This window comes from Cyanistes caeruleus, chromosome 8 (assembly GCF_971803275.1).
Source record: "Cyanistes caeruleus chromosome 8, bCyaCae1.hap1.1, whole genome shotgun sequence".
NCBI classification, from domain to species: Eukaryota; Metazoa; Chordata; class Aves; order Passeriformes; family Paridae; genus Cyanistes; species Cyanistes caeruleus.
Window position 1 is genome coordinate 15,261,130 of NC_141708.1, and position 25,911 is coordinate 15,287,040.

Genomic DNA, 25,911 nt, shown 5'->3' on the forward strand with positions numbered 1-25,911 from the left:
CTGCTAAGACAACAAAATAGGATAATGGCCAATGTAAGAATTTAGTCACCTACTTATTATTCCGAAAGTATGGCTCCCTCTAGGGATTGTAGTGGTTGCACAGCCTGGATGGTGCTGTTCTCTGTCTTTCACAGAATGGGTCAGGTTGGAAGGGTCAAACAGTGACCTGTGGGTCATCTGGTCCAACCTCCCTGCTCGAGCAGGGTCATCCCAGAGCACTTTACACAGGATTGCATCCAGATGGTTCTTAAATATCTCCAGTGAGGGAGACTCCACAGCCTCTCTGGGCAATCTTTTCCAGTGCACAGCCACTCACACAAGTAAGAAGTTCTTCCTCTATGGGAAGAACATATTTGTCCTCCTTCCATGACATTGATGCCCAAGCGTGGCTGTCACCAATTATACCTTGATGCTGCCTTGCAGACAAGATAACTTTTTTTTTGTTAACAGCTTTAGCCTCTCTGAATCCTCTATTTGGAGTAAATTCACTATTCCACCAAGCAAAACAAAACTATGCTTAAGCTTTGAATCGCTGCAAGTGCTGTCTCAATTTCACATAAATAGCACAACTGTACCTGGAAGCTGTCCATGTAATTTCAAGCTTTAAAGCTTATGAAATGTACCATACCAATCTGTCACAGTTTTATTTAAAGTCATGAAATACATTGCTGAAGTTTTGCTTTTGCTGTCTTGGCAAATCCTTTAAATTACACTTAATTTCAATCAAGCATTTCAAATGACATCATAGAAACTTCCTGCATAAACAGATTTTGCCCAGTGCCAATCAATGACAAAACAAAACCACTTCAACACTGTTTGAACAAGACATACAGTCCTACAAGCATCGATGTGGATTTAGGATCTCGTATATTCAGCCAAAATGGCAGGTATGCAGATGAATCTAGTCTTAAAACATCTACCTAGTTTTGCATATGTGAACTCTTCTGTCAGCACACTCCATGGAAACAAGCTTTCTCACTCTTAAGAAACAGCCTGTAAGACAGTGGTACAGCATCCTTAGTTACTGGTAATTTTACAGATTTTAATTATTCTGAAAACTGCAGGAAAAAAGAACATATTCCAATATGTAGTAAGTACTGAGGAATCAGACTTGACTGGAGAGGAGATATGTTTTTATTATTTATAAGGAGAGGCATCTCAGACTAGACCTGCTCAGACATCCTGAAGCACCCAGTTTCTTTTGACCTAATTAAAATCCTTAAAGACAACTTTAGAATTATGCAAACTGGGAGACAAGAAAATTCAACTACCTCCAATTTTAAAGAATTCAACTAAGAGATCAGTGTACTCAGATGCTAGATATTTGAGTGAATTATCAGAGACTATGATGTACTTTAGAAAAAAAAAACCCAAATCCCCAAACAAACAAGCAAACAAAAAGAAAACCAACCAAATACACAAAACAACATCAACAAACACCACTAAGAAAGGAAGGTTAAGAAAATTACCTCTAACTCTATCCAAAAATAAATATGAGAGGATGAAAGAGAAGGTTTAGGTTTTTAGGACTTCTGTCTTTGGAGATAATTGGTGACTGGCACTTTCCAGGACAGACTCCCACAAGCTGGGACAGCACTGGACCCTTCCAGATCTGGATTATCCATTATGTATAGCTATTATTTTGTTTCAAGACCAATTCAGGTGCATTGTCCACATTCTGCTGGTATTCTGCCAGAGAAGAAATTTGGCCAGAGCTGGTCATAGATTACATATGTACTCCCAATACCTAAAGGTAGGATGGAATGCTTGCAATGCATTGACATTCTAGATTTAAAAGTCAGAAAGCTTTCCAGTTTTCTGCTTCCATCTCAGCTCATGCACAAGCCACTCATGTGCCACATTTCAAAAAGCATTAGTCACGAACCAAAACCTCAGCTAAGTGAGAGATATATTGTTGGAAAAATAACCTAGAGATCTCTTCAACATCATTATAAATGCAGCAGAAAACACAGAAAGGTCATCTGCATTCAAATTATTTACTGAAATAAGTAAGCAAAAGTCTGCATTATTAATTATAAAAGGTGCATATAAAAAACCTGCTTTCTTTAAACTACTTGTCACACCTTTTTTTTTTTTTTTGCAACCAGTAAAAAGATTATTTTGCAACTAAGGTGGTTTCCATTTACTAGTTTAGATTTTTTTTTTGTCCAAGACAAAATTGTTTGGTTTAGAATTATATTTCTATTTTACTTACTCAGAATCTCATAAATATATATAAGCTTATATTTAAGATACAGAATTTTATTTTAAAGAAGGTAAAAGTTACTTTTCTATACTGATACTTTAAAAAATTTAACAATCAGCTTTATAGCAAAAATTTTTGCTGTCCTGAAGCTTTCTGGCAGTAGATTGAAAACATGAATTCAAACCCTGTCCATTTTAATTCTCTCTAGCTAATTCGCTTGCATGTCTCGAAAGGCTTATTCCTTTAACATATCCCTTTGTCACAGAAGCTTTCATCAAAAAGTTCTTTTTCATGCTTGTCTACCTTGGCATTTCTAAAAATAAAAATATTCTCTTTAAAACAATTTAAAAGACAGTATTAATGCTCATGTGAGGAAGGCAACATGCATTTTCAGAATGCCTGAATGATATTAAATGTTCAGCCTGGGTTTCACTTACTTGGCAGTGACGGCACAATCTGTAGAATCAACCTACCATAAAAATAAAGGTTTCTATTTGCTTCCTGCTCAGCTGTACTGGAAGTTATATAAACATGACAGTTTTTCTATTAAAATTCCTTGAACTGAGAAATAGATTGCTTTCATCCACAGTGGGGGGAAAAAAGACAACCAGAAATAAGACATCTCTCAGAAATTCTAACATGAAATAGGATTAACACTTCTGTTTGAGCTGATGGTGTAATGGCCAGGGAGTGTAGGTAATTGTTCAAGCATTTGGGTTAGTGACAAAGATATGATGATAGTGACAAAAAGCCAAATTTTGAATTCTAGCATTTTTGGGCCAAGATGTGTGATTCTACTTTAGTTGTGATTACTTTAAGGTATTTTATCAATCTATTCCATCAAAGGGGATATAATACAATTTAAGCATTTGTGTAGTTGCCAGGAGACAGCTGCAACATGGTGAGTTTGAGTCTAGCCTTTCTACCAAGTTTTACTCAAGTACTTCTGAAAAAAATATGCACAATTTAAACTTCAGGCACATGTACAATCTGGTTAGATTTAAGAAAATTGCTCACTCAAATTTTTAGAGTGAGCTGTGAATTTTTTCCAGGATTGAGCTGACATGCAGATTTTCAATAACTACACTTGCAGTAGTAGTTACCCCCACTGCAAGTAAGGTAGGTAGGGAATTTTACAGAAGCATATTGCAGAGAAAATGAGTTTGATCCCTTTCATTACCTAAATTGGATTGTGTAATCTACTAATTTTGTCTGAGAGAAGAGGACTTTACCCCTAATTTATGGGATACACTTAGAACACTAGAATTTTACGGAGAAAGAAACTGAAATTCAAAACTTGCCTACTTGGTTTACATCAGTGGTTTGCCAAGATAGCTGTGTGGTGTGAATGTACACCATTTGCCAGCAGTTTCCTGAAGCTGAAATAGTTACACCCTTTGGGCCAAAATAGGTTATTCCTTTTGAGAAAATCATTTAAACTGTACTATCCAAGGAACACTGCATCTCCACAGATAAAGGCTGCCAATATATTCTACAAGTATAGGCATACCAGAAAAGCCTTTTAAAGTGTGGACGAGCTTGTCATTAAATCTAAATTCTAATTGGAATAAATCCCTCTACTGTGTTACCCTCCTTTACAAAATTCCCTTGCTGTGCTTCAAGATGTGATTCTCCATCAGTCTAAGGAGCTCATGAAGTTGACTTAGTTGATTTAATTCTGGATTGAAAAGTTCTCTGATTATTTCTAACCAACTTCTTTAATTCCCAAACCATGGCAAGAAATACTCTGTTTGAGAATGCAGCTTCTTAGAGTTCTCTCTGTGCCCTTCTTCCTGATCCAGACATTGTAAAGCTCTAGCCATATATTTTCAAAGATTTTTTCAAAGAACCAGTCATGTCATATTTCTTGTATTCATGTTCTGACTTCTGAAAACAATCCTGGCTTTTTCAACCTTCACTGTTTTGTGACCTCGGGTAAAGAGACATTTCAAGGGTCTCTTCAATATAGGTACATATTTTAATATTCAGGTGAAATGTGAAGATAAGTTCCCTGGGTCACCATTTCTTGCCAGTTCAATTTCTCAAATATCAGTTGAAAGTGACCCCCTATTTTGTCATGATTCAACTGAAAGCAATGTTCAAGCTCCCATGGACTTTCAGTGAGAACAGGTGGATGAGTTGTTCACATTTCATGGGTAAGATAAGAATGGTGAGGGTAAAATCTACATTGGCTAAGTGTGGGTGTAGTACTATTTATTGTAGTGATAGAAATGCATAGTATAACATCAAGACATTTCATAAACAGCAATGAAATCAGGATATATTGTCCAATATACAACATCCCCATTGGATATCATATCCAGTGACAATATCATCACTAAGGTAAACAAATTAGGTGCAAGTGGACACATTAACCACTGCAATAGGACCAATCAGGTGTGTTTCTAATACTTCTCCACTAGACCTGTGCCTAGGTGTAAGATATGCCAAGATAAAAGGAAAATATTCTGCTAACCTTGATTCATAACACAAGATAAAGTGTGTGAGGTTATTACTTTATGGATTAGCTTGAGTTTATAAGTATATATTTGAGAAGAAGCAACCCACAAGGCTTTAATGGGTTTGGGTTTTTTGCTCTCCAAGATAGCCCCTAGTGATATGAAAGAACAGCTCTCATAGCAAATGATTATAACTAAGTCTGTCATATCAGGTTTTGCTGCTATTTAATACTGATTTTCCATTCTTCAATGGAAATAATTTCCATCCACCTCCCCCACAGTACAGCAACAATCCATAATATATTCCACCACTTCCAAACTGAAAGAAACTAAAAGGACCATTTCTGACTACATCTTTTAATTCATGCCTTTCACACATGACTTATTGTGCACCTTTTTAGTCTTTTCCTTGTTATCTGACATGTAGAAAATACCCTGTTTCACTCATATTGTAACAAAAAAAAAATTAACCAGCAGCTACCTCCTTGTTATCATGTCACCACACCACTAGCAAGATCAAGTCACACTTAATTAAAATATTGTGGCTACTCTTGCTCACAGGGATCTGCAAAATGTATCCCCTAGTCGCAAGGTCACCGACGTTTGCAGCTTTCCTCATGATTATCTGACAGGAAAACATCATTCTTAACTTGTGCTGTCAACCATCTTTACAGCAACTAACCAGTCTACAATAAACTTTGACTCCTGCTAAAGGGTCTATCAGCAATAAGTAAAATCTGCTATAAATGTCCTGTTTTCAAGCCAGGTTCCTGGGCATAAAACCATGGCAAAAATTACAAAGTACAACATGTAGTATAATTAAAACTGATTTTTGATCTTTTAACTCAAAACATCAGGCATTTGATCCTGAAATCTCTGAACTACCTGGCATCTGAGCCTGCAAAACCTCTTTTGCACATGGTGAACCACAGAACACCATTGTTTAGTGTAACATAGTAACTGTTCACTAAGAGAATGAAAAATTTTCAGAACAACTTTATCTCTGACACAGATGCCCTGAGATACTTATGAGTAAAGCACATTAATAGTAAGAAATAGACTCAAAAACCATTGAGGCATCAGAAACTTCTCAGAACAAACAACACACATCCAAGAAAGACTGAGCACAAGACAAAAATGTATTAATTCCTTTTTGTACTCAATCACTTAGGCACAGGGACTGCAGTTCATAGGTAAGAGATGCTTAAGTACCATTGTCTGAAACAAAACAAGAAATAGAAATAGAATCTTGTTTCCTGGTATACCCAGATGTGTCTAACAGAAAGCTGACTAAGCATTATTAGCACTTTTCTGTCTGTTTTAGTATATTAATTAAGCCTCTTAAGCACAGCCAAGCCCTATCCTTGGCCCATTAATGCTACTTTACAGTTGGCTTTACTGCTGGGAACTTACTAAGACTGCTGCCAGGGTTTTGTTTCAATTACCCTTTATGCAGAGTTCTGATTTGATTTTCCTTTAGAAAGAATGTCACTTTCTTCTGCACATCTCTTTGTGTTACTAAGACAATTGTTCTGTCTCTCTTCATTCCATTCCCACCTTGAGTGGCTTCAATTTTGTAAGGCATCCTCTTCTTAGCAGGTGAGCCCCAATGAAACTATTTTATAGATAACATGTGAGGAAAAGAGCTATCAAACTAAGCATCTCCATCTCATCAAAGCCATGTCTAGCTTTGATTTGACCTCTTGTGCTTTATGTTTCTCTTTTATCTTACTACTTTATCTGAAATCTCCTCTGTCTTTTTTTAATCTTGCTATTTCATCTCTCCCTAAGTATATTCCAGTATCTTAATAGTCCTCCTTGTACATAATGCTCTATAACTTTTAGAAGACTTTTTACTTACCAGTTTTATGTAGCATCATGAATATATTTAATTTTACAGCTATTTATTTGTGAGACAACTTGTAAGATACTTAGTGCTCATCCATATATGGAAAACACTTTGCAAGTAGTATATTTTACATATTATACTTGAACACACTTCTTGGCCTAAGTATTAAAATTGATCCATTTAAATTCACTGGCTAAGCATTTCAGAAATCAATGCATGGTATTAGCTGAATTCTTGCCAAATGTCTGTAAGAGACCCTCCAATTATTGTGATTCTTCAGAGCAGTACTTCAAATTATGATGCCTCCCCATAACGTCCATGAAAAAGGCAAAAAACACAGACATTTTTAAAAAACCCTCACTGATGACTTGAAACATTTGGTTTTGCTACAAATTCTGAGTGATAATTATAGCTGATTGTTTATTCTCTCTCTAATCACTCAATTCATAGGGAGGATTTAGTAGAGCTGGTCAAGAAAATGAGAAAAAGCAAAAGGATTTAGGTGGACAGTTGAAAATAAATGAGACAAATACCTTTAATACAAGTTGTCAATTCAATTTGTTGTTCATAACCTCAATCAAAATATTTCAGTGATCTTGCAAAGGCATTGTGATGCTTCACAGATATTTCTGTGCCTCTGACTACCTCTTCCAGATGCATATACCCTTGTCTTTAGATGAAATGACACCACATCAGTATGAAATTTCTATAGCTGATGTTAATCATGAAAGAGAAATTCTGACTAGAAAATTCATTTTGCTCAAGAAAAAAAAAACAAACCAGCATTTAAATTGTAGCCCCTACCAGGAAAAGATTTATATTTCTGCACAGTTCTTCATTGAGAATTGAAAATTTTCACAGCAAAAACACGATACTCATAAATATTTTGGTAGATATGTTACAGGTAATCCTAAACATAAATGTATGATTCACTTCATTCACTAATTTCATTTCTGGGAAGAGAGTTGTTCTATAACCCCATTGACATATTTTGGCCTGCAATACCTCTTCTCAATATACAAATTCTCCTACCCTCCAGAACTAAAAAAAAAAACCAAAACCAACAAACCAAACATCACTGAAAAGCCACTAAGATAAAATTCCAAAAAGAATGAATCAAATCTCCACAGCATTTAGACTCTCATATGCATTATGAAGCATATAATAAAATTCAAAACTTAGTGGAAATTCCTTATTCTTTTCGCTTTATCATATTCTCTATGCAATGTGCCTAATATCAGTAGAATGAGAAAAAGCAAGCCTGGAAAACTGCTTGAGCCCTTTCTTATGCACCTCAAATTCACTGCAGCACATAGAACATGACTGCTACAAAATAGTTCTGTGGTTGCCATCACTGATCTTGCACGATATTTTATCGTGAAGAATCACTTGTCCTTCTTTCTACAGAGGTTGAAAATGAAGCTCCTTCAGTCTATGAATACATCTCTGGACATGTTAATGTTAGGTACCAATTATTTATACAGCTTCCTTTTTAATCACAAGAGCTTTTATTCCCCCATGGCATATCATACTAATCTATTCCCAAACTACCAGAACATTCAAAGAGCAACAGTTCAACCCTAATGCAGGAAGCAGGTTTTCCAGTTTATTAAATTATACTGATAAATCAATTTTAGTATATGCTCTGTATCATGCAACCTGCCTCCCTGCCTCAGCCCCAGATTATGTGTTATAATAATACCTGGGGCACTCAGACTTGATGTGACTTTTTTTAATGACGTGGTGTCCTACTCAGACTGTGTCAGTCAGAACCAGTGCCCGTGTCCTGTGCCAAAAACCTTTTCTGAATTTATTGAAAACATGTTTTATGCTCACTGAAAATTATGTACTTGCATATTGGAAGAATTGTTATGAATTGAAGAACTATTGTTCAAGAAAGGGCAAAGCATTTCCCCTCCCAAAACACCAGAGTGTTTTTAAGATAAGTCATACCAGAACTTAGTAATTTACATGTTTAATTTCCATAATGCAAATAGTAACCACCACTGCATATGCTAATTGTTCTAAAACGATGAATGACTACTTTTCAGTTAACCTAACATAATAAAAACCACAACAATTTTTATTGCTAACCTTTTAAAACGGGAATGGTGAGTAGAGTATGCATTATTAAGTACATTTCATTGATATAGTAGGACTACAAATAATTATATCATTTTTTTTTATAACTTTTCAAAACATTCTCTTTGGCAAAACTTGCCCAGAAAATTGTGTAAATAATGCAAAATCTGTTTTTACATTTTTGGAATTCTAATGGTATATTATCGTAAGGAGTGGCACTGCAGAAGGCTCTGCAGTTTGGAGCCGGGAGTACGGTAATTCGTACTGACAGCTGTCACTGCTCCTTTCCACTTAGGTGGGTCTAATGAGCCAGCCGTCAGGAGAGATTGGTATTTGTTTCAGAGCTGGGACTTCACATCAGGAGAAAGCAAGTTAGCTGTTAGTTATAATCTGACACTCGCACAAGCTCCCAAAACGACAAAACTGAACTCGCTGCTGCAATCTGCTCCAGCTAATGACAGCACCATTCGCTTGCATTTCCATAAGCAAAGCCACTGGAAAGGATCCACCCACACTCCGAATCACACAGCCCAGCTTCCTACAATATCAGACGCCCCAGATGGCTTTGGGTGTACCCCACACAGAGCAGGAGCCCAGAAGCCCCTTTCCCCATGCCTGCCCTCGTACACAGGGAAGGTTTTATCACAGTGAGTCATCTCTGTCACAGAGTGAAGGTTTTGAGACACTGTCATCCAAAAATGAGAACAAACATCAAACAGAATTACGAAACATCAAAGATGCTTTTGAACAAACGATGGTAGATTTCTAACAATTTCCATTACTTTTTGCACAAGCAAAAGGCATACTATGTTGTAAACATTAAATCCGTGAAAAGATTAAATTAAAACATTTTCCATTAGAAAAGAATTAACCAATTTAAAAAACATTGGACATCTACTGTTTAGGTATTAGATTATTTGTAAGATGTCAGAATAAATATCTGAGGAGAATGTGCATTGTTAACTGACTATTCTTCACACCATTTCATAAAATGCTTTTAATGTGTGACTTCTTGTCAAATAATTTTCATCACGTCTCAGTCACGCATCTTTCTTGAAGTCTTAAATAGATCTTTTCGAGTTCCTCTTCCTTAATTTCCATCCACTGACAAAACAAAGATGTGAATTTTTTGTCTCATCTCTGCACATTATCACTAGCATTGCACAAAAAAAAGGTTCTTCTTTTGACATCGCATCTCTATAAATGGATTAAATGAGCTGTGAATATCAGCATTTAACCAATAAAAAGAGATCTTTATTTATTTAGGATGTATCAGATCTGCTTCATCTAAAAGTCTAATTGAAAAGGCTATTCAGGTCAGCTGTGATATTAGAAGACAACTGAATCACATTTAATGCTGCTTAAAGGATGTGAATGGGCTAAAAGAAAAATTAAACCATGGCCATTAAAATTTAATTTGACTTAGTGAAGCCATTAACATTTGGTTTTATGCAGTGGCAAGCATTCTAAAAATATTTCCATATAATTTAGAAACCTAGAAGTGCCAAATGGCTGACCCTTACATAGCAAAAATGATTGAAAGTGACCTTACAGGGCAAATCAGGAAAAAAAAGCAAAAGGAGAAAAAATGTCCAAATACCATTATTGGCTGTCATTCTGTTCTTCCTTCAGATATAAACTGTCTTCTATCCTAGTAATTGCTCACTTTGCTTTTCACTTAACTTTCAATTCATTTGGCTATCAAATGAACATGACATAAAGATGTGGAAAAATAATCTATTTTTAAGACAATGCCCTGTTTTCTAGTAGAGTACCTGCAAAATTCTGCTTTGTTACCACAAGTTTGCCTTTGCAGTTTGAAAATGCCACTGCAATATTCCTTGTAATGATAAGTATTGTTAATATCACAAAGAATCCATCAATGCAGTAACTTTAAAAACTTTCATCAGTTTCAAATGAATATTTTGACTGGATTAAAATGGTAACAAATCCGATCATGTTTCATAACTAAAATTTCAGACTGACTACCTGACTAGGAAATAGAAACCCTAGTTTTGTTTTTCAGTCTCATTTTTTCCAATTAAGTTAAAAAAGAAAAAAGGAAAGAAAACACCAATGCAGGAGACTTTTCTTAACAGACCCAAAATAATACAATCTGAGATTTCAATCTTGCTTTATAACATTTTTTTGCATTGCTCTGGCTTACTTACTAGCAGTCATCATCAGATAGGAAACAGAAAAGACTAAACACTGTAAAGGCTCTTACAAACGCATTCCAGAAGGTATAGGGTGATCATAGAAACTGTAAGACTGAGGCAGGGAGTCTTCTGGCTCTACATACAGAATATAAAACTTCTGGCTGTGGAGAAATCAGACACATCTATTTCCAGCTCCATTCTGGACCCACCACTTGGACTAGTTTTGGAGATAAGAGAGTTACGTAGCTGAACAGCATCCTTCTAATGAGTAAAAAAGTCTGTGAAAGCAGGAAAGGGCCAAGTAGCATAGGGCATGAAAAAAACTCTGAATCAACAAGTGTTTGAAAGACTTTCAGAGTATATGCTCTGTTGAGAAGTCAATTTTATTAAGTTTTATTGGTTCTTACAAGGTTCTTTTTGTCTATGACTACCAAATACCTTATTCATCCATCCCTACTTCATGATTCATTGTGGCTAATAATAGATGGAACGACTGGAAAAATAATCAAAGCTCTAATGACAAAAGGAAGTATCTGAATTACTCCAATAGATTACCTTTCAAATTGACTTGGCTAGTCAATTTGATTTTCTCCTTTCCCAACTTAATTTTTAATGGATTACAGAAAATTAGAAGCAGAAACTTGTAATGATCCCCCTTCTTCCACAGTTGTAGTGCTTCTAACTCACTCCAGAGAATATTTTTGCTAGCAGCATATCAATACCTCAGGTTCAAACATTTCTAATCTTAGGGCATTTGGGAAGGCAAAGCTGTTTTACTAAGCTTTAAAACAGCCACATCAGATTAGAACATCTCCAGGTTAAAACTCTCATCCAAAGCAGGCTACACCTTATCAGAGGAAAGGCAGTGCTCATGAATGATAGCCAAGCAGTCTCTCCAGTCTGTTTCTGGAATAATTGCTAGATTATTCCAGGATCTGCTTAAATTTGAGTGTGTACAAGCCACCACATCAGCCTGAATGTTCAGCAGGCAGCTTGCCGAACAGCTCCTTTATAGCAGATTTCTCCCTGGGAAAAAAATTAAAAAGAGCAGCATATAAAAAATGTTACTTCTTTTAAGAGCTGTACAAAAAAGTGAGCAGAAATTACAGTATTTGGACTTGAGTACCTGGATACAGTTTATATCTTCCCTCACCACAGTTTGTGTTTCAGAGTAAAAAAAAACCAGAAATAACCGTACCTAAGAATGGTGTAAACACAAAGGTACACTGCAACAACAAACTCTAAGTAGAAGAAGCAATCTCTGCTTAGGAGTTTGCCTAAAAACTTAATGCAATAATCTTTTACAAAATTAATTCTATTAGTTTAGCAAGTCCAGCACTATTTTAATCCTAGATCTGAGGATAAAGAAAATAATTTGTATAATATGACTTCAAAGACATTTACTCTGAGAACCTAAAACAAACTTGGTGTTATATCAGATATTCTAACCTCATTGCAAAACATTTACAGCCTCCAAAAGAATACTGTCATTAGGAATATCCACCATCAAAAGGTCAAATAGAGCTTCTTATCAGGATCAGAACTTGAAACCAGATGTATGATTTATCAAGAAGTTCAGCCAGAAACCACACAAGAAGCTCAATTAAATAAACCACAAAGTCTTGCATTCATTCCAAAGGTTGGAAAGTGTAATGTTCTTCAGACATTCAATCCCACAGTCTCTCCTTTATGAGCATGTGCCAGTACAGCTAGATAAATGTGATTCCACTTGCCATATAGAAGTCTTATTTCTGAAATGAGGGTGCCACAATAACCTTGGTTATTTATCACTGCGTGAACCTGTAAAATAATCACTCAAAGTGTTTCTTTGTCTCGGCTATTTTATCTCCAAGATTGGAAGAGATATCTTTAAATTATTATCTTGGTACAGAACAGGAAAGCCCAGAACCCTGTCCCATGTCATTACTTTATGCATTCTTTTGCCTTGTAGGAAATGTCACTGCACACAGGAAAAAATTTTTTGCATTGTAATATACAAAAGTATGGCAGTGGTGCCTGACAAAATCACCCTGTCCTTTGCTCTCTTCATTGCTTTCCTATTAACAATTCTTATCTACAAATGTTACAGAGTATCAAATCCTCATTTCTAAAAGACAATAGAAAATTCGAGCAAGGAGATAGTGATCTACACTCAGGTTCATCTTAGGACAGAATTAACAATAAGAGAGACTGGAAAAAACTCCCCTGAGGACTGGCACAGCATGGAAAAATTGACCTCCCACAAAGATTAAAAAAGAACAAGATACACTAGTTATTCTTCATGATGCACTGCCCAAAACACTTGACCAACTTCTTAAGAACTGCAATATGAAAACTTTCCTAAAACAAAGCCTCTCCTTAGTTACTTCACTTTCTCTAAAGCATAAGGTAGGAGAATCCAACACAAGTGTATCTAAGTAAATATTTGAGAAAGTAAGAAGTGAAATCACAATTCTAAGAGGATCTCTAAACAATTTTCAAAAAAATAAGCGCCTAATGATGATATAGTAACCATGTCCTCACATCACAGATACAATTCTACTGCTGTAGAGATAACCACAACTGTGTTACATGCAACACAGTAAAATTGAACTTTAATTTGTAAATAATTTGTGAATCATATGGACAGAGCACAAAGAAAACCATTCTGAAAATGCAGTTCTTATATATATATAAAATATTCTTGTTAATTTATACAATTCTTATTCCAAATCCTTTTCTGAACTTCTCCAGCTAAATTTGGAGGTTGTGGGTATATGTATTGAGATATGAATAACCAGTAAAGAGACTGAAACCATAAACTACATATAGGATATTATGTTTCCTCCAAGCATTTCTGCTCTTATGAAACCTTCAATTTAGATCACACCTTGGGGCAAAACCAATTATCAGCAGCTAAATCAAGTTAGCTAAAACCCAGGATCTTACAGAATATCATGAAAATGCTCCAGTGCATGGCAACCTTTTCTTGAAATTGCTCTGAAGCCATATAAGAATATGGAATTAAAGGAAAAAGGGGAAAACCCCTCCAGTTTCCTGAGCTTTTTTTCCTCTTATGTTAGCAGTGTACAAGGAGCAGTATGAGGGAATAATTTAAATTATGAAACTTACCCATTTTATTAAAATATTTATATAATGATGAAAAGAAAAAAATATAATTTGGTAACTGAAAGCTGTGAGCTACTTAGCTCTCACAAACTTCTTGCTGAAGATCATCACCACTACAGGAGACAGGCAGAAAAGAACAGATGTAGTCAACCTTATTGCAATTCAGCAATTAAAATATAGTTGCCTGAAAGAGGCATTTCAATCCATCAAGTTATCTGCAAATCTTACACTGCAGCATTTATTTTCCATGGGCTGGTAAAATATCATTTAGGACTGACATATTGAAACTTATAGTTTAATATGTTCCTGTACATTTAAAGGCTTGTAATTAGTATACAGAATTACTCAGTAGTAGGCATCAATAGATACTTAAATAGTTTCTCTTGTGCCTTGATACACCATTTGGAGATAACAAAAGCTTATTCCTAGTAAGAAGGAGAATGACTATCATATCTCCCCACAATAATAAGCAAGACAAAAGGATTCTATTTGATTTGTGAGATTCAGACTTTGCAAACCATGCTACCGACAAAGCTCACAAATACATTATATTAGAAGAAACTGGGACTTTTCAGTAAATAACCTGCAAGGCTCTGATCCATTTAGACATGTGTTAATGTATTTACACATTATGATGTAGTTATATCCAAGTTACCATTAACATGAGATTTCTGATTTGCATCAGTGGGGAGAGTCTCTCAAAGACTCCCTTAAACAGAGACTCTCTTAAGAGACATCTCGTGTCTCTTAAACAAAGACTCACAAAATGATGACACTTGAAAATTTTATGTCCAAAACCTATCTTGTTCTTAAACCCCTGGTCATGGCTCCTACTCAAGCCTAATGCTTCTTATTGACCACACAGTTTTATAGAAATTGTGTAGTTGGAGGCTACTAACATTCCTACAATAAACATGGGATATACAAGGACTAATTATAAATATCATGAAAAGGGATGAAGATTAAAAAAAATTAGCATAATCACTGTACTGTAGAAATTATAAATTATATAAAGTCCTAATTAGTACTGGACTGAGTATGTGACCTATCTAGGCTTACAACATTAAAATACATAGGTTATATATAAATTATTAATATTCTTCTGTTTTTTGTTCTCATACCAGTTTTAGGTGCATGAGAGTCACAGAACTGTATGTTTTGAGTTCCACGAGAATAAGTATCTTTGAAAGATACTTTTATATTTAAATGTAGTCAAAGTTTTACAGTCACAAATCCAACAGCAAGAGCTAAATAGCGCTGACTACCTTTCTTTTTGCTTTAGGAGCATAACATGTAGAACAAGAAGGACATAATGGGGGACTGAGAATAGAGCAAGGAAAGCAGAACTCCCGAAGACTATTCAACACAGACTCAGCACTGTGTTGTGTGGCTGTAAGAAAGCTCTCAAGTAAGTGATGAAAAAATTAATTGTTCTGAACAGGTCTGGGTTTGGTTCTGCAGAGCAAGACTAAAATTATTTATAACAAAAATCAGCCAGGAAAGGAATCCTGGGATCATCCCATCTATACAGATATTAGCAGATATTTAATTTAGTCAGTTCTTTATTGCCATTTTAGTAACTCTTTACTCCAGGTATGCTTCTAACACTACAAGCTCTTCACTTCAAACTCATCTAAGATCTCATTAAACTATCCCCCCCAGAAAAACCAAACCAAGACTGACTTAAGATTGTTGTATCTTCCCTTCAAGCATGGCCTTACAATAGTCTCAGCCTTAGGAATTCAGATCCAGTAAAAATATATCATCACCATCTACAGCAACAAAACACAGGAACCTGGGTCTGTCAGAGAATTGCTCTCCTGTTTGAAAAAAACAAACCAACCAATAAACAAACCCACAAAAATGTTGTAAACAAACTCTGATACTTTCCCATGAAGCTTCTTTGATTTTTCCAAGACACAAACATCTTTTTTTTAATGCACCTGTATAAAACAGCCAAGTGACCTCATTTTTTTTCACTCACCTCCTGAAACCACCAGTTATGGTAACTAATGCATCTGGTAGAAATGTACACACAGTATTCTTGACAATCAAGCTTACTGCATCTGCTTCTGCCTTAGACACACAGCTAACAAGGTCCTCATAGTAGAGAAACCCTGGAAATCAAAGGGAAAAAGTGCTGATCACTCCACAGAAGTATTAAAATTGACACAGCATTATTCAAGGTCCAAATCACAGGTGGTGTGGGTACAAGGGGTCACAGGCCAGAGACAGACTGTTTCTTCCCTAATCTTTGTCCATAGAGTTTATCTATATTTTTGTCATTATAATTTATCATGTAATTTGTCAACACAGCAGTCACTATAATTGCTCTACTTTCTCAGGACCTGAATAGTTATAAATTACTCTGACTTCCCTACCAGCTCCCATCAATGGCATTTTTGGACGCACAGTTTCAAAAAGCAGTCTTCCCAAAATAATGGTGTTCTACACAAGTACAGAGCTCAGAAGTATGTGAAATATCCCAGCTATCTTATTTCTGACCACAGAGCTTGTGTTGAAAGAACCCAGTATGGCAGCTTGCTTCACATTCGAATATGACACGTACAAGAAAAGGGGACAAAGGAGCATGAATATAAGAAAGCTGATCCAAGGGATCCTGAAGTGATGTAGAGCACACAAATTTAATGTAAAAATAAAGTTACAGTATTTTGATGTTGTATTATAGAATGCTTTCCTTAATGTAACTAATTTCTTTGTTTAAATTAGTTCATTTATTTAGGGAAACAGTGCATACACACAAAATCTGTGAGAAAGCAATGTTAGTCATGTGACCACCTTTAATACTTTAAAGCTAGGATGTGCTAGGTTTATAGAAAAAAATAAGTAAGTACTTTATTACAAGTCGAGATTTATCAGTAAAGTAGAGCTGCCTCGAGGGAGGCAGATCTCCTCTGAAAAGTAGTTCTGAGCTTTCCCAGTTTTGTAATTTTTTCACAACCTGTGTGTGGTAGTTTAACCTGTATAATAATGAACGATTAATAGTTTTGTGTATAAGAGATTTCATTTGGTATCTGTGCAAGCAATTTAAAAATAGGCATATTCCTATGTTTTGAATGACACTGTCTTTAATTAGGAGTTCAGCTGGTCCAAATATTTTCATCTAATAATTCAGTATTCACAAGACAGCAGCAAGAGAACAGATGTATAAATGAGCTTTGCCTTCCCCTGTGCTTCTGCTATCAAGTTCTTGGAGCACTAAGATACAAGTTTTTTATGACACTTTCACCTTACCTGCTTTCTGCATTTTTGACAGCTTCAGGGTCTTGTCAGCTTTTACCTCTTCCACAGTTCGCAAACCCATTCTGTACCATTTCTCAGATGTCTTAACTCCCACTCCAAAGACTGAAGTAAATTGCTAAGATCAGTAGAAAAACATTTCAGTGTTCTTTTCTAGAGGAGCAGTGAATTAATAATAAGTAGGTAACAACAAGGTTTCACAAGGAAAGCAATGGGCAGAGCTAATCCTACACTGAAGATAAATAGTGTGACACAAACATACAAATTCAGCTTCCCTTCTTTGCATGACTGCATTGAACAGAGAACTGGTTTTACACATGGAGAGTACTCACTCATGTGAAATCTAAACAAAAATACACTAGGTAGTCCCAGCACCTTTATGTAATTTACTAAAATGTGCACTTTTAATTAAGGTTTGAAATAAGGGTAGTAATCTTCATTTTTACTACATTTCTTAATAGAAATGCAAACAGCAACATTAGGTAGCTGAATTCCCTGACCTGATAGAATAAGAGATGTCACAAGATCACCTCCCTAATTTGACTGCCATTACGGCTTTGTGCTATATGCACCACCAGCTCTCAAAACAAAAAAGACCCCAAAAAATAAACAGAAAAAAGAGAAAAAAGCAAAACAACCAAAAACCCTAAACAAACAAAAAAAACCCCAAAATAAAAACCAACACCCCCCACACACACATCCCCAAACAAACCAAAAAAACTGACACACAAAATAACAACCTAAAACACCCCAAAATCTACCAGTCCACCAGAAATTTTTGTGTGGTCATATTCCATCTATTAAAAAGTAATGCTGTTCACCAACTTACTACCCATGAAAGGATGTAAAGCAAAAATGTCACAGTTGTAAGCATTATTCGATGGATCGATCTCAGATGAACACTGATATGAAAGCAGGAGGGAAAACTTTCATGCTTGCCTAAGAGCACGTTCTTTATGTTCAGTTTGTCAATACTGTAGCTCTCCACGCTTTCTTTGTACTTTTATGGAATTCAATGAGTAGCTGTGTAAGACATGAATAACTGCTCTTTTCCATTGAATCTACAGCCTCTGAATTCCAAACATGCTAGCTTTATTTTGTGTTTTTGTGAAGATACTAATTCCTTGGAAATAATTAAAAGAAAAAGGAAAAAAATTAAAATGATGGATAATATTAAATAGGACTTGCCCTACATTTTGAATAGAACGAGTGAAATTACCTACTCTTTGCCTGAATTATGGATGCTTATAAAAGGATACGATTTTTTAAATATTAGATTGTTATCTTTTAATGTTTTTCCTAGTGCTGAAATATTTTCAAAAGGGTCTATTACTGGGTTTCAAATTATTCTAGTAGACTTAATTAACACCGAGACAATGAACTAAAGGAAAAGGATTCTCTGCTCCCAAATTTTTAGGGGGAAAAAAACCAAAAGTGTGGGTTTTTTTCCTTTCTGTACTAAGATCCATTGTTACTTAGCATATTTATAGATGCTCGAGATGCTGCCAGCAGTGCAGCACAAGTAACAGGGAGCCCATTTCTTCAGCTGTGTGTGGGGGAACTGCTTCTTTTCAGTTGGTGAGACAAATTACATGAAGTCGCTCTCTGCAGCACCCACTTCTGTAAGGAGGCAAACTGACCCTGTCAATTCATGTCCCTACACCTAAAACATTAGGTTTTAAATTATAGTTTAATTTAATTCAGTCATTTGATAACCATAGTCCTGGGGCCAGCAGTGATCTTTCAAGCCATGATAAGTGAAGCAGCAGGCACCAGGAGTATGCTAAACAGTAAAATCTAGGAATTCACTAATATGAGATTCTTCTTAGAATCTCATAAAAAAATTGGTGGAAACAACTGATTACATCTAAGTCAGACAAAATGTTGAGATGTTTGCTCAGCTAAGAAGAGAGCTACCTAAGTTTGTTGTAATTTTGCATGTGAAACAAGGCATAAAGTGTATTTGAGATAATTTGTCTCCTGATAAATGTTATTCTAATCTCCAAGAGATTTCTTAAACTCTGAAGGGTAAGATTTAATAGCTGTTCCTCAATCATGCTGTAATGCAATCATGCATTAATAAGCAAGTCTGCTTCTTGAATCTTGCTATACACGTGCATCTACACCTCTCTTTGAATATTGCTAGAGATGGCATCAGCTACTGTCTCTGAACATCCTTCCATACCTGTATGGTAGGTCAGAAAGAAAGGAAGAGACTTGGGATCGCTGAAGCAAAAATGAGTGATTCCAGGGGCAATTAAACAGTCCCATTTGTCTTACTCGGTTTTAATTTTTCTGAAGACTGAGGGTATTTATAGAGACCAAAAATGCAGATAAAATTGAGAATAATGTTTGTTCATCTTACATGTTTCCAATGGAGAATTCAATAAATATTTCAGTAATGGTAATTGCAGTATTTATGTGATTTAGATTCCCTGCAACTCTGAAGTTGTGTGACTAAAAGACTCTACAATCTTCCTAAACAGCTCCAGTCCTCCTGCCTCACACAAAAGAGAACTACAACAGATCTAAGCCATCTTTTTTACCTGGTATTTTCTTAATTTCAGAATAAAATTAAGCAGTGTTAAAATGATAACCAGCTGAGGCAAAAATAAACCCAACATCACATAAAACTTACAGCAAAGAGTAAGTTGCCTTACATTACTTAAGAGCAACTATGTATACATCACATTAAAAATAGGTTATCTCACATTATTCCTTATCACTGTTTCTCAATTTCCCTTTCTTTTTATTCAAGATCTATCTTTCTTTGTACTTGATATTGATTGTCCCTTTATAATAAAATTGATGGCTTAGTCCAAGTTCTAAAAAAGGGAGGGAAATTTTAAACAACAGCAACAAAACTCAAAGGATTTACCTTAAATGCTTTGTATCGCTCATCGTCTAACACTTCCTTAACTCTAGAACTCTCTCCTTCTTCAATAATCTCCTAAACAAAGAAAAATATTGCTTATTAAAAAAACAAATTTAAAAATAAATTGTAAGATGTTACCACAATCACAAGATTAAGTGAAATAATCTAAAATCAGGTTCTATCAATCTTTATCAATCAATAAAGAGAACCCATAGCAAGCAGATTATTTTATTCTCTCAGGATCAAATTCCGCAACCCTTATAAAGACAGAAAATTACTGAAGGATGAAGGAGAAACTGGAACCACAGAATAAATTTCACAGTACTTACTTACTCATAAATTTACTCAAGGATGAAGTAGAAACTGGGACCATGGAATATATTTCATAGTACTTATTTACTCAAAGTCATAGCCAGAAAGCAGTTATTTATCATAAGCTATCAATGACTTGTCCTGAAAATTAGATTTCATTATTTGGTTGAGTTTTCTACTCTCAAAACTAAGACCATTGTAGGAACAAATACATTTTTCTGGAGTGTACAATTCTTTCTGTTCTTCTGATAAAAATTCAAAACAAAACTCACAAAGAAAACCACAAATACAACCCCAACAAACCATCCTATTTTCTGGGGGATCACGATTGCAATCCCAACCCCAAGGTACCAGAAGCACTTCAGAGGCTGCTGGTGGAATAGGGCAAACGAGGAGCAGAGCAAAGCACAACACTCAGCAATGACCCCTCCAAATACCTGAGACCCCTGATCAGCTGCCTGATGGAACAGCAGCACCTGAAGATGTGGGTCCTGAAAAGGCTAAGAACTAAAGAAAAATGCAGGGAATACTCCAAGTTCCAGAGAGAATGTAGAGTTCATCCATCACCTGGATAAAAGGCTCTGCTATAACTATATTTAACTTGCTATAAAGTAGCAAGGTAAGATTTAACATTAAAGCACTAAAATATTTACCACTTTCACAAAAAATAATATTTCTAATAAAGCATTCAGGTGAGTAAAGTGATGTTGGCAAGGGCAGAAGCCACATGAACAAAACTATTAACAGTTAACCCCTTGCATCCAAATCAGAGTGAGCCCTTAGAGATTACATGCAAAGCTGATACTGCTTTATTTATTCCCTTGTTTTTATTCACTTGTTACCCTCATTCCTAAGAGTGGGGGTTCCATGACAGAGCCTTGTGTCATGACAAAAGGTTTCCAAAAATCATTCCATTATTAGAAACATGGACAACACCTTGTTACTAAGGAAATGCAGGAGGTTGTGTGCATACACACAGGTACCAGTGCTCCTCTCCTTGACCTGTAAATGTTGTTCTGTAAAGGAATCAATTGGCAGGTAATTCAGAAGTACATTACCTCAATGATATCTCTGACTTGGTCTCCCACGCAGGGCAACCCTTGTATATCTTTCATTCTGGCTACTGAAAATGGAAGAAATTTCAGCAAAGAAGCTGCCCTTAAAAATTCCAGGCAGAGTATTTCATTTTCTTTGAACTCATAATTTTCAGCCATTACCTCAAAGGCATCCTGGGACAGGGGGAGGTGGAGGAAAAAAAAAGTTTAATAAAAGCTTAAAATATTCAGTATGCTCTTTAGAAAGGTTACTTTGTATGCTAATTCTAGAATTATTTCTTTACACTAGGGTGAAAAGACAGTTCATAAAAAAAGCAGACTAATTTTATAACAACTTGAAGTTTTCCAGGTATCATATAAATGGTATTTTAATGACAAATGTAAGAAAATACTTTGATCTCTAGCAGAGCCAAGCTTGAAAATCTTTTGTGAGATTTGCCTTCTGTATTCTGTGTGGATCTTATAAATCAGTGTCAAATAGAATCATAATTTTTAGAATTATGCCCAAGCACAAGCAATCCAGCAGATCAACATGTAACATTTGCATTTTCAGACACAGCCAAACAGGAATCTGTGGCAATACTGGAAACCACCTTAATCTTTCTGAACATGTAGCCACTTCTAATTTGTAATTTAGGGAACAAACTCTCCATTTCCTCCTTTGTCAGATGCATAACCTTGCAAATAGAAACCCATTTTCTTTATGGTTCTTTAGATACCCATGGTTTGGTTAATATTGCATTCAAAAATACCTGAAGAATGTTCAAATAGTTATTTTTTTTCTAAACAACCCATATGAGGTCTGTTTCCTTCCTCAAATATATAAAAAATTATATATTAATAGCAACAAATTTTATAAATTAAATGCAGGGAGCAGAACACATAGTGGTGGAGATGAATTTTGTTGCTGTTTGCCATTTTAGAATATCAGTTTTTGAGAAAGCCAATGCTGCAAAATAACTTTGTGAATAACCTAAGTACTTAGAAGGTTTTTAGTTGATTAACAGCTGGAAAATCAAGTTCTGAGTGAAATCTTGCACAGACCCCAAAAAATTTCAAGACTAAAATTAAGTGATTTCTTCAGAAATGTGTGAGAGTGGACCACTGCTAGAGTGGTGAGTATTCTAGCAGTGAGACTTTCACTGCTCAGAATATTTACCTAGAATCTGGGAAAGTGGCTGTCAGTGTGCATCTGCCTGCAATTACCACTTCCCACAACTGTAGGCCAGGTTCAGAAATGGTTTTGGAATAGATATGAATAAAATCAAGAGACAACAAATAGCTTACCAGAGCAATGACTGCAGTGGAAAGCAGGAAGAAAAAAGATTGAGTATCTTTTTCCTCACTGTTCATGTTTAGTCTCAAATTTTATTTCATTTATAATGAATATACAGTTTATAAAGTTTAAAGAAAAATAATTTTAGCTTTTCCTTTGTGTGCTTTATATTGGAAGATAAAGGCCAGTAAGAACCAGCAGGCCTTGTACATCCTCAGTGCTATATGTGTAATACCTCCAGGCAAATCTGTCCCAAGCCCACTAACTGATATAACAAAAAAAATCCAGTGAAGTCAGCTCTTTATAATATCTATGGAATAGAAAACAGCAGCTATACCCTGCATTGAATGAATACAGCCTCATTTAAACAACAACAAGATTTTACTTGAGCTACCATGGTTTAGATCACTGAAATAGAAAAATTCCTTAAAATTAAACATGCTTTTCATAATGAATGTAGGTTATTTACATATTGCATTTCATTGTTGGGTTGGTTTTATAAAAATAGACCATCTGATACGGTGTGTTGTTTATCTAATAAACATTATAATCTCATTGTAAGAAAATGAAGGTTTTACTCTAAATCTTCAATAAAACATTGTCTTTGCTGACCCTACGATTTGCAAAACATTCCTCTTAACAAAACAAAAAATGAGATGTTAATTGTTTTGACAGTATTTCCTCAGAAGGAAATAGGTACCATAGCTGAAGAAAACCACTTTTCCCCTTTTTTTCTCCTGCACTGATATGTTAAGGTGTATAAAAATAGGGGTTGCTACAATTTGCTTTATTCTATATCATCAGTAGAACTTCACTCCTTGGTCTCCCTAAGAGTCAGTCACCTGTTGTCTGCCTCACTCTAAGAATCCTCCTCTGAGCTGCATATTTATTTACCAGCTATCCTCATTAGTAAGGGCTGTGAAATTCCATTTTCATAATATTTCCTGAAAGAGCTCATGAGAAGGACAGCTGTTTAGCAACATGCCTGATCTGGAAGTTTCAACTATCATTTACATTCAGCTAGCCCTTAGGTATAAGGAATCAAAAAGAGGAGGGAGAATGTTCCTTTGGGGAAAAAAACCTAACAAACAAAAATTTATCAGAAAAATAATGCACAAGCCTTAACTTCCTAACATCTGTCCCTAAAACTCTTGCAATATCTAATTGTTGGATTTATTCAACTGCCTATTTATTTATTTTTTTTCAAGTTTAAGATATTTATTTAGTTGACAGATTATATTGTATATAATTACACACTTTCTGGTAAAAGACAGGAACATTATAGTTCCCATTTAGAAAGAGAACTAATGCAGAGAAAGGTGAAATTACCAGTTTGAGGTCATGAGCAACATGGATTCATCCCAGTTTGCATATGGAAGAAAAGACACAGCACAGACAGTGCTTCAAAGCAAATGGGGAAATGTATTTTACAAGTGGGGCAACAGGAATCAGATTTTTCCTGTGCTGTGGGGTTTTCTGGATGTTCTCCCAAAGATTCTTTCTTACTATGGAATAGAATATGCTAATTGTTGCTTCAAGTGAGATTTATAGGTCAACTCACAAAATTAAGATTACTTTTGATTTCTTTTTCTTTATAATTTGTATACATAAATACTCAAGAAAGCAGTGTTTGGCAAGAAATTTCTTACTCTAGTTACTACCAAAAGCATTAATCAGGGGCAGAGCTAAAATGATGTAATTGCTACATTCTTGTTTAAATAGTCTATACTGAAAAACATAACCAGAAAAGTGGATCCCAAAAGCAGCTGCTCATCAACATGTGTTAATAATGGCAGAGACTGGCAAAGCCAGTTTTGATTGGAGTGCTCAAAAAGTCGTGGGATGTTTTTTCCCACTCCCAAAAGGCAGCCTCTCACATGCACATCTGGTAAGTGTTCTACACTGAATAATCAGCCACTGTGATAATTGTGTCTGCATATACCAGCACCAACCCTGCTGCAGAGAGGTGTCAGTGCCTTCCCACTGCCAGGAGGGCAGTTCTCAGAAAAGCTGTGTCACCATCACTATTGAAAAATACAATCACATGAAGCATTTTACTCAGAGGCTGTTGATAGTCAATGAGAAAATATAATCAAAACATTTTTATGATCCTAGTTTACATTTTTCAGTGTTTTCCTGTCTCTGTGAAGCTCATTAAGTTGTTTAAAATAAACAATTAAAGAGTATTGAATATTCATTATTCTCTGTGCAAAAAAACCACATAGCCTGCAAATGCTGCAGCTAATTACAGATCTGTCTTTTACATAAAACTACTTTTAACATTCTTTTTGATAAAACATTTCTTTAAAAAAAGAGAACAGCTGGACTTGCTGTCTATTTAACAGTATGGACCATATTGAGTAATATTCTAGAGAGGAAAAGCATACAAAACTGTAATAGTGTTTAAGAAAAATCTACAATCTAATAGATCTCTGGTGAAGTCTACTTTTGGCAATATAAAAAGTTATTGAACATTTTCTCTAAAGTTCATGTCTTACATGAAGCACCTCACCTTCACTTTATCAATCAGATCAATATTCAGGTTGCCTGTTTAAAAAGTACCAGTTTAAAAGGAAACTAAATTTCCAGAGATTTCCAGCACATGGGAATTTCATTATCTTCAGAGTACTCTGCAGGGTCTGCTCTAATGAAATATGGAACAGAGCTGGGATACATTTCAGTTCTTCAGTTATTGAAAATTTTACTTCCATCTCTGAAATTGTGGAATGTTTGTTGGTTAGACTTGGACTATGGAAAAATTTGGGGCTTAAATGCACTTCCAGATGCCAGTGGGTCAGATCCAAAAGAACAATAAGATTTTGCTGAATTGTGTTAAAAATAAGAAAGGGGAAATATATAGAGAAGAATTCTGAATGAATGCTGAAGAATTCTAACCAACAAACATTCCACAATTTCAGATTTAATAACTGGTATTTAAGAATTAATAAGATAAAATATCATCAACAACACAAAGTTATCAGTAATCACCTTACATATGCAAAAATATGCAGAGTAAAATACTATAAATGCTAAAAATCACTCATGAAACCAACAGGAAGTGAGAGATTCTCAACTAGTATATGAGAATGATTCTCAGAAAAAAATGATAATCAGTAAGACCGTGCTAGTCCCAATAACATTCAGCATGGTTATCAGAGTACAAGTCATGCAGAAAAGCAAAACAAATTAATGGTCCCATGAGCTATTTCATACTATCCTGGTCATGTCAACAACATCACAGCAGGTCCATTACCACTTGCAAAACAATC

General features: G+C 35.3%; 1 protein-coding gene across 10 annotated transcripts in view; it reads right to left on the minus strand.

Annotated features, from left to right (window-relative positions):
- Window positions 1-25,911, minus strand: part of DNTT (DNA nucleotidylexotransferase) — a 154,107-nt gene that overhangs the window by 40,252 nt on the left and 87,944 nt on the right. For 8 of the 10 annotated variants that reach the window (XM_086898965.1, XM_086898968.1, XM_086898970.1 and 5 more), the window contains 4 exons: window positions 21,370-21,540; window positions 20,003-20,074; window positions 17,119-17,242; window positions 15,848-15,980 (listed from right to left, as the gene is read on the minus strand). In XM_086898965.1, the coding sequence (XP_086755091.1) occupies window positions 15,848-15,980; window positions 17,119-17,242; window positions 20,003-20,074; window positions 21,370-21,540 (500 nt within the window). The remainder of the gene's footprint in view (window positions 1-15,847; window positions 15,981-17,118; window positions 17,243-20,002; window positions 20,075-21,369; window positions 21,541-25,911) is intronic. The other 2 variants (XM_023929694.2, XM_086898967.1) reach the window with 1 other exon arrangement.